Source organism: Lethenteron reissneri, chromosome 2, assembly GCF_015708825.2.
Source record: "Lethenteron reissneri isolate LAM-NWPU_2019-01 chromosome 2, ASM1570882v1, whole genome shotgun sequence".
NCBI lineage: Eukaryota > Metazoa > Chordata > Hyperoartia > Petromyzontiformes > Petromyzontidae > Lethenteron > Lethenteron reissneri.
This window is the reverse complement of record NC_083780.1, coordinates 12,850,872-12,860,630: the sequence shown is the minus strand read 5'-3', so window position 1 is coordinate 12,860,630 and position 9,759 is coordinate 12,850,872. Positions and strand designations below refer to the sequence as shown.

Sequence of the window (9,759 nt, the reverse complement as noted above, 5' to 3'; positions counted from 1 at the left end):
ACAGTGCGCGATATCGTGACACGCGTTATATCCAATTCGCATCCGCGTTATAAAAAAAAAGTTCCGTAATACATTCGTCGCGTTATATCCAATGAACACACGCGTTATAGGAGAACAGACTGTATTCCTCAAATACCCTGATTAAAAAATAGAAATGTGTTTGGAGTGCATCAACAATGGCAAAAGTAATGATGACGCGGTCCAAAAGTGAGCTTTCACCTTCGCAGTTTAATGCACCCGTTGCTGATTACTCATAAAAACATCGGTTCAGTGATTAAAACATCAGGACAGACCATTAATAAACAAAATAATTGAAAGTTGCAATCACTCTATGGAATATCTTTATTAAAATACGGGGTCATTAAATTGAGTACATATATAACGTGCACTCGTTTTCAGATAATGCATTCCTGAAATGGAAAAATAAACCACCCTATAATATTTGGAAAACAATATAGAAAGTCTGTGAGGAGAAAAAAACGATAATAATGCGTGCACCCATGTGGTAGAGACAGCGCTAACGATGAAGCCATTCGCAGTGCATTTAGGGTTCTCATTGGGTCTCTCTGTGGGTCTATGGATCTCCGTGTAAGTTTATGTGTTTTTGTAAGTATATGGGTCTCTCTGTTAGTCTATTTCTGTCTGTAAGTATTTAGGTTTTTGTACGTAGATGGATGTCTCTGTGTAAGTATATGGGTCTTTGTAAGTATGTGGGTCTCTCTGTAAGTCTATGGACCTCTGTGTAAGTCTATGGGTCTTTACAAGTCTATGGGTCTCACTGTGAGTCTATCGTTCTCTCTGCGGGTCTATGGATCTCTGTGTCGATCTCTAGCGTTGATGATGAAGCCATTGCCACCCATTCCTTTCCAGTCATTAAGTGAATCCACCTGCATGCCTCATCACCTGAGACTTGAAATTTCCATCCCAACATGCAGGATTTTAGCCTCCTCAATCTGGACTCAACCTTCTATTTACGCAGGATGGATGAGTCATTGGTCATTTGTCTCTGGGGTGGTCGGGTGATTGGAAACTTGTTTATGAGTGGTCAGGTCATTGGAAATTGGTCTCTGGATGGTAGGGTCACTGGATATTGGCCTGTGGTTGGTAGGATTATTAGAACATTGGCATCTGAGTGGTTGGGGCATTGCCAGGCCTGGTCAGAGAACCATCTCTCTGAGTCCATCATTAACCGAATGGGATGGTGACACCAATGTAGCAGGGGATGATGCTGCACACCTTGACAACGGCGTTCTTGATTTTGCTCCACCACCCACGTGTGGCCGGGTCTGCGAAGAGAACGGGAGAGGAGGGGGTTGAGAGGAGCCGTGGTCGACGCTGGGTACCTTCAACGAGTAGGCAAGGACCTCTCGCAGTGACGGACGGTGACCACGATGTGCGTTAACGTGCGGCAGCACCACACGTTTATTTGTAAGTGCTCTTTGGCCCTCGGTAGGGGAAAAAGTTCCCCACCCGCGTTCTACTTTGTGCCGTGAGTTCTACACTCTGTCATCTCCTCAGTATTTGGGTTCTGTGCTCAAGAACTATACTCAGTGTTGAGTTGTGTACTCAGAGCCGTACTCACTGCCCTTGACGAGCCAGAATGTTCTGACGTCCTTGCAGAGGAGGCCGGAGCTGCGGCCGAACAGGGATCTGTCGAAGATTTCTGGACCCGGAACGAAGGAGGAGGCATCCGGGTTGTCCTTCTCCTGAACCGTCTGACCCTGTGACACGACCATCATCAACATCGTCGTCGTCATCATTCATCGCTGTCATCTCTCTCCTGCACTATTTGATATATCATTATCATCATCATTAGCAGCAGTAGTAACAACATCGTTATCATTATCATCATCATAAATTCTAGGAGCATCACAACCATTATTAATCACAGCATCAATCATGAATACCAGTGGTGCTAATGGTGCCAGTGATGGTGTTGGTTCGTGTTGTTCGTGTTGTTGGGCTCACGTTGAGGTTCTTGAGGCTGTCTCTCAGCTTGGAGAGCGACGGGACATCCTCGGCGCCAAGTTTCCGCACGTAGCACTCGCCCGGCTCGTTCGTTCTCATCACCACGAGGTTCTACAAAATGTCAACATCACCGTCGACATCATCATTATCACTATCACCAACATCACAGTCATCATTAGTATCGTCCCCATCATCAACATCCTCAACATCACCATGACCATCGAATCATTATCATCATATTTTTTTCTATAAATCGATCAATCTTTATTTTACGTGCCAACATTTCCCTCAATAAAGTAGGCATCAGTGCACATTGATGCGAGAGTGCATTGTGTTAGGAGCACCATAGTAATTTTCGGCTGTCACTACAGAAGTGGTTATGACTAAGGACTATATTGGCATTATGAATATACTTCATATCTTTAAAATGAAAGATTGCGAGGATACTAAGGTCCAAGAGGGTTGGTGGTGGTGGTGGCGGTGGAGCTATAGGTGATGATGGTCGTTGCATGTACGGACTGCGATGTGGTGAAGATGGCTGTAGAGTTTTTGTAGATGGTGGTCCATTAAGATGCATGTATGGTGGCTAGTGTTGTGGTTGTGTCTCCAAGGTCTAGCAGATGGTGTTGAATGTGGCAAGTGATGTCAGGTCATGGGCGGTGGAGGTGGTAGAGTTCGTGCAGGTGTTGGAGATGTAGGGGCTGATGGTGTAAGTGTTTCAATGTTTAGGTGATACTCAAAACCTCAGAGATGGCAATGGAAGTGATATTAGAATTGTAGACCCTGGAGGTAGTGACGGAGGTGCAGAATGGTGGACGTCACGTTGCAGGTCTAGGAGGTGGTGGAGTTAACGGCGGACATGTAGATCATGGGCACGGTGCAACAGTTAGAGGTCTAGGAGGTGTTGGAGATGCTCATAGATGCGGGCCATGTGGAGGTTTCTGCAGTGGGAGCTGGGTTCTTGGCTGCAGATGTGGTTTGCCTGTCACTCTCTCCGTGGTCGGCGTAGATTTCTTTCTTGGGATCCTCTCTCCACATTTAGAAACATGCATTAAGATTATTTAGATTATTTCGATTATTTTGGTGGTATAAATGTCCAAATGATAGGCCACTTTGTTGAGCTACCATTTGTGGCCAGGTCGCTTCTGAAAATTAGTTCATACCTCAGTGGGCTTTGCCTGGTAGTATGGGGATGATATAGTTGTTGTATTTGTTTGTGTTTGGGTGATTTGTTTACCTTAATTGTACTGTCGTGTTTTTTGTATTTTTTGTTGTTGTAACGATCTTACCCGCCCCGCCTGGACATCTGTGAAAAAGAGCTTCATAGCTCATCGGATTTCTCCAGTATAAATACTGATTCTGATTCGTTGATGTTGCTGCTGCTGCTGCTGCGTGATGGACTCGCCTTGCCGTAGTCGAGCAGCGTGGTGGAGGAGACGTTGCCGTTCTGGATGTAGAAGGTGGCGATGTTTTCTTGGGGGTTCACCTGCACCGTCTGCTCCTCGGGCTTCCCATCTTTGTCCTTCACGATCACCTTATAGAGCTGCTCTCATTGACACCCAATTACAAAAACAAGGATACCCCCCTATGAGCCTTGACAGACTTTTGGGGCAAGTGCTGTAAGCGAGCACCTATGAAGGCCGGCACGGCACACGAGGAGGTGGGTAGCCAGCACCACGCCCGGCCGCTTTTGTTTCCCAAGTGGCGATGTTTACACACCGCACCAGGTACTCATTTGAGGCTTAGTCAACTTAGGGGAGGCCCAGCACGGGTCCAGATTATCGTCACCGAATTATACACACGCGTGCCCACACACACACACACAAACGCAACACGAATCAGGCTACATTCAGAAATATCTCTGATCAAATCACCCATAATAGATCAGACCCGATCTCTATCTATCCTAGAAGCTAAGCGGGGCTGAACCTGGATAGTGCTCAAACACGTGACCCCCATGCCCAAACAGGTCGTCATAGGGTCACGTGGTGGGCAGTGGAAGGCAGTGGAGGGCAGAGCAGCGAAGCCCCCCCCCCTTGTCTATACTCCCCCTGCCCCCCTTCCCCGCCTTCACTAACTCGTAGTTTACCAGGTCATCCATCCAGCAGTGGAGTCACACAGCGTGGCTGCACATGCAGCGACGTTGCTTACGGGAGAAAGTGAGAGGCTAAATCGACTTCCTGAAGAAGCCGACGAAGCGAAACGTCGGACGTAATGCCGAACAAAGCGCGTTACAGCCCAAACACGCATCTGAGAGCCAGGCCTATCGTATCATTTCCTGTTACGCGTATAAAGAAGCGTTAATCATCATCGTCATCATCACAATAATGCCCTGCCATTCCCATGGGCTCAATTCTAATTCTATCCCATTCCGAGTGTGCCATCTTCTCCCGTGAGCTTCTAAAAATAAGTATTAATCTCGTTCAAGTCCATTACCCTTGAGCATAGCTATTATTTTCCACTGGTTATCAATGTTTAATAATGTTCACTTTCATGGCCGCAGAATCCGCGAAGTTCCCAGCGGAGGGTCTCCCCGTCGTGAATCAAGTTTCAAGTTTCATTTACGAGGCATAGCCCTGTGAGCCATGCGGCTCTTGAGTCGGGTGCAACCGCAACAAACAAAATATGAACACAGAACATCCCAAAGCGATGACGCGTAACAAAAACATCCTGGAATAAACCAGCAAATACCCCCCCACCCCCCAAAAAAAAGTATTAAAACGCTGTGTAAAAAAAATCACAATGTGGTGCAAGCCAACAACATCAACCATAAGACAATTTAGATTAATCATGTTTTCAAATCACTAAAATAAAGCTATAAAAACAATGTAACAACAGTAATCATAGGAACTGTGATTTAAATTGAACAATAAACGATATACATAACACGTATGACTAAACTTGCAGCCATATGATGCAGTTCGTCATCGATGATTATTCGGCGCGCGATTATCCGGCTGCTGCTGCTTCCAACATTACCCGTCGGTCCTGTGCCGATAAGGTTAACCAGTCGACATTATAGACCAGGGGTCGGGAACCTTTTTGACTGGGAGAGCCATAAAAGCCAAATATTTCTAAATATATTTCATTGAGAGCCATATAGTATTTTTAACGTATACTAAATTAAATATGTCTTACTTTTAATGCGACTTCTGGTGCTGCATGGTTTTGCTGATGGCCTTGTAGTCTGGTTCATACGTGGTGAGGTTGAGCTTCATGCAGGCGTGACCCGTGAAATTTATCTTCAAAACTAATTTCTGTTTACTTTAAAATGGCACAGTATTATTAAACAATATCACAAGTATTTAAAAATCAGTTCCAAACTGATTTTTTTATTATTAATTTTTTTTTCAACTCAAAAATGTCTGGGAGCCATATGCCGTCACTGGAAGAGCCATTTATGGCTCGCGAGCCATAGGTTCCCGACCGCTGTTATAGACTGCCAGTACGCTCACTCAGTTTAATAACCATTGCTACAGTCTACATTTTAGATTGCCAGTACGCTCACCGAGGTTAAGAACCAGGCTACAGTCTACATTATAGACTGCCAGTACACTCATTATTATTTTTATTTTTATTTCTACGATTTTTCTATCTACGTGACTTCACTGACACCTGTATATTTGGAGTTTGCATGTTCTCTCCGTGATCGTATGGATTTTCTCCGGGTCCTTCGGTTTTTCCCTCCACATTTAGAAACATGCATTTTGAGTGTTTGGCTGCTATAAATATCCACCTCACAAGCTATCATTTGTGGCCACGTCGCATCTAAAAAAGCTATATAACTCAGTGGGCTTCATCTGGTAAAGTAAACATTGTTTATAGTTTAGTATATGTCTGTACAGTTTATATAGTTTAAATAGAATATAGCTTTATAGTTTAGGTCCATAAACTCTACTGGACCAGCCCATCTTCTCTCGAGGTCGTGCAGCACCCATTTCGCCCCCTCGATCGGGTCAAACAGAAGCTGCTTGGGCATGCGGTGGCTACATGACCCCAGCCTTGGGTAATGCGCGACACACGAACACACGAACACACAAACACAAACACACACAAAATCACACAAACACACAAAATCACACAAACACACAAAATCACACAAACACAAACACACAAAATCACACAAACATACACAAACAGACACACGAAAACACAAACAAACACACGGATACACAAACAAACACAACCACACAAACACAAACGAGCACAAACACACGAACACACAAACACACGAACACACCAACACACACAACACACAAACACACAAACACGCGCACCTCGGTCGCGTTCTGGCCACCGATGAAGACTCCCAGCAGGACGCCGGCCACCACCACCGCGACCAGCAGCACCAGCAGCGACGCGCAGACGATGATGAACTTGCGGCTGAACCTGGACTGGGCCGGGTACGCCTGAGACAAACACAGACACGGCGCGTGACACAACCACAAATCGTACTGACACAACAGACAGGATCACCACCACCACCTCGATCAGCAGCAGCGACGACGCGCTGACGATGATGAACTTGCGGCTGAACCTGGGCTAGGCTGGGCTAGGTACGACTGAGACAAACACAGACACGGCGCGTGACACAACCACGAATCGTACTGATACAACAGACAGGATCACCACCACCACCACCGCGATCAGCAGCAGCATCAGCAGCGACGACGCGCTGATGATGATGAACTTGCGGATGAACCTGGACTGGGCCGGGTACGACCGAGACAGCCACAGACACGGCGCGTGACACGATCACCAAATCGTGCTGACACAACAGACAGGATCACCACCACCACCTCGATCAGCAGCAGCATCAGCAGCGACGACGCGCAAATGATGATGAACTTGCGGATGAACCTGAACTGGGCCGGGTACGACCGAGACAGCCACAGACACGGCGCGTGACACGATCACCAAATCGTGCGGGCTTTCAAATGCACGATGTTCATCTCGCCCAGATGACGGCACGAGCGGTGTTTAAGGAAACGTGACAGCACGTAAGAGGTGCGACACCTTTAGACGGCTACCGTGTCCCATCCTGATGTTGGGAACCATCAACTGCATCAAAACCCTGATATCCAGGGCACCTGCACACCCACCAACCCCGCACCCCTCCCCCAAGCTCTGCGGTCCTCTATAAATTAAGGTGTTATCGGCCAATCAACGAGTGTTTACATGTAGGTATCATCCGCCACTGATGTTGGTCGTGTCCGGGAATCGAAATCATGGCCCCAGGGCTCACAGGGCCACGTGCTAACCACTGTGCCACTGCTCCACCCATATTTAATTTTACTCTACCTTTATATCGCATAATTATTATATCAATCACTTCTTTATCCAGGAAAGTCACAATGAATTGCAGTTTCTTTGTCGGGAGAGTCCTGCATTAGTTTTTTTCTTATTTTAAGATGTGTTTTTGCCCATTAATGCATTTTAAGTATTTGGCTGCTATTAATGTCCACGTGATAAGCCACTTCGTTGAGCCATTCTCTGTAGCCAGGTCGATTCTGTAAAAGAGCTGAATAGCTCAGTGGGACTTACGCTTATCACGTGATCATGTACAGCAGCCAAATACCCTAAACGCGTGATGTTGATTCTAAAAGTGGATGGGAAACCCCGAAGGACCCGGAGAAAAATCCACGCGACCACACGAACAGAGAGAGAGAGACACGCAAACTCCAAATATACAGCAAGCGTCAGGGTCGGGATTCGAACCGACGACCTCCTGTACACCAGGCGAGGAAGAGAACACCTTCAGGGACATTGAATGCAGTGACAGACGAGGTGTTTGACGGTCACGCTCTAACTCCGGTGTCTCACCGGAGGGGCGTCCAATGCAGCCATCGAATCAAACCCTTTCTCCATGGTGGCTCTCGCCGGCTCTTGGGTGACTTCGACAGTAGCAGCTCCACCGCTCCCTCTGTGACATCGTCTCGCGACGTGAACGGCCTCTTATAAGCACGAGGCGCTCGGGGGAGAAAGAAGGCAGGGAGGAGGTGGAGGTTGGTGGCGGTGGTGATTGTGATGGAGGTGGATTTGGATTTCTTTCAACCAGGATTAAGCCGCGGTGGGGGGGCGGGGTGGCTGGGAATGTTTGAATTGTGGACTTCTTCTTACAACAATAACGCCAACCACCAACAACCACCCCACGCATCGCCTCCCTCTCAATGCCAACCCCCCCCCCCCAGTGGTGTCGCGTTACTCGTGTGAAATAATGGGGCTCGGTTTGTGTTTCCACCCCCCATTCCTCCCAGAAGGGACACGCAATATGCAAATAGCCGAGCTCGTAATGAATACATGCTTATCGCTGGGGAATTCCAGAAAGTGTGGCTTTGGGTTGAAGTAAGTGGCGCTGCTGTGGTTACAAAGAAATCAGACTGCAACGGAATCACCGATCGTGATGATATTAGCCAATCAAATGAGCGGGGGTGTGTCGTGTCATTTCTCGATCCATAATATGTGCAAATCTCTGATCGGTGATTTTATTCGAATGTACGATTGTATCTGCCCCCCCCCCCTTTTGTTGATTTAAAAAAAAATCTAGATTTGAAGCTTTCGTGACTGCAAGGATTCATATTCTTAGGTTTTTTCGGTAAAGTCACGTAGGTTAAAAAATAAAAATTAATAAACGTAAAATAAAAATAAAATAAAAATCACGACGTTTCGGAGGCAACACAAGCTTCCGTCTTCAGGTGGAACCGTCAGAGCACGATAGCTGTATCAAGTGAGAGAAATTCCAAGAAAATCGTCCTTGTATATATATTTTTTTTACTACGTGACTTTACCGAAAAAAACCTAAGAATACCAAGGAGGAGGCCAGAGCTTTAGGAGTGGAGGGAGCGGGCTGAGAGACAGAGTGCTCGAAGAGGTCGCAAAGGTATGGGATGGGCAAGGCCGTTTATGGATTTGATTGCGAGGATGAGGATATCGTAGTCAACACGCTCATGGATGGGAAGCCAGTGAATGGAGGCCAAGACTGAGGTGTACTCTTTGTTTTTGTAATAAAATTAAAATTAAATAAAAATCACGACGTTTCGGAGGCAACACAAGCCTCCGTCTTCAGGTGGAACCGTCACAGCTATCGTGCTATCATCCAACAGTGGCTGATGATGTTTTAATTTAAACATGTTTTCTTTCGCATTGCTTTCACCCCTTTGGCATAGAAAAAACATCTCATTTTTGAATAGCTGATGGTTGTTACCGTTCACAAAACACAAGAACGCTATAGAATTTCTAGTCAAATTTTCTCTTTCTTAAAGCTACGGCTTTGGGATTTTTTGGGGACTCAAAAAAACCCAACATCTTTACATCCTTTAGTCAAATTACCTTTGATAAACGGCGGTGTCGTGGGGGGGGGGGGCGTGGCCCTGGAATTCTTGTTATTGGTACAGCCTTTACTCAAATTTCGTTCTGTAAACAGAGGCGTAAAGAAAGACGCCCTTAACAGCAAGTGCGCGTGTTTTTAAGACGGGGTGAAAACTGTGTTTTCAAAACACACCGCGTGTGCCACACCTCCCTGCTCCCGGTGAAATCTTCCACTTCCTTGTGTTACCCCCCCCACCTGCCTCCCCTACCTGCACGGGCAGATATTCGAATCGCCACCGACGGTCATCGGCCACTGTTGGATTCATATTCTTAGGTTTTTTCGGTAAAGTCACGTAGGTAAAACATTAAAATAAATAAGAGTAAAATAAAAAAAAATAACGACGTTTCGGAGGCAACACAAGCTTCCGTCTTCAGGTGGAACCGTCACAGCCACGACAGCTACCACTCCGTATATATAATGGT

The 9,759-nt window shown here is 46.4% G+C and overlaps 1 protein-coding gene across 1 annotated transcript; it reads right to left on the bottom strand.

The window, feature by feature from the left end:
* Nucleotides 1-208: 208 nt before the first annotated feature.
* On the bottom strand, nt 209-7,941 carry LOC133343765 (gastrokine-2-like). Its single transcript, XM_061553583.1, has 6 exons — nt 7,792-7,941; nt 6,246-6,377; nt 3,374-3,511; nt 1,969-2,079; nt 1,583-1,721; nt 209-1,286 (listed from the first exon to the last, which is right to left on the bottom strand). The coding sequence occupies exons 1-6, from the start codon at nt 7,834-7,836 to the stop codon at nt 1,186-1,188; spliced, it is 666 nt and encodes a 221-aa protein (XP_061409567.1). The 5' UTR covers nt 7,837-7,941; the 3' UTR covers nt 209-1,185.
* Nucleotides 7,942-9,759: the final 1,818 nt, after the last annotated feature.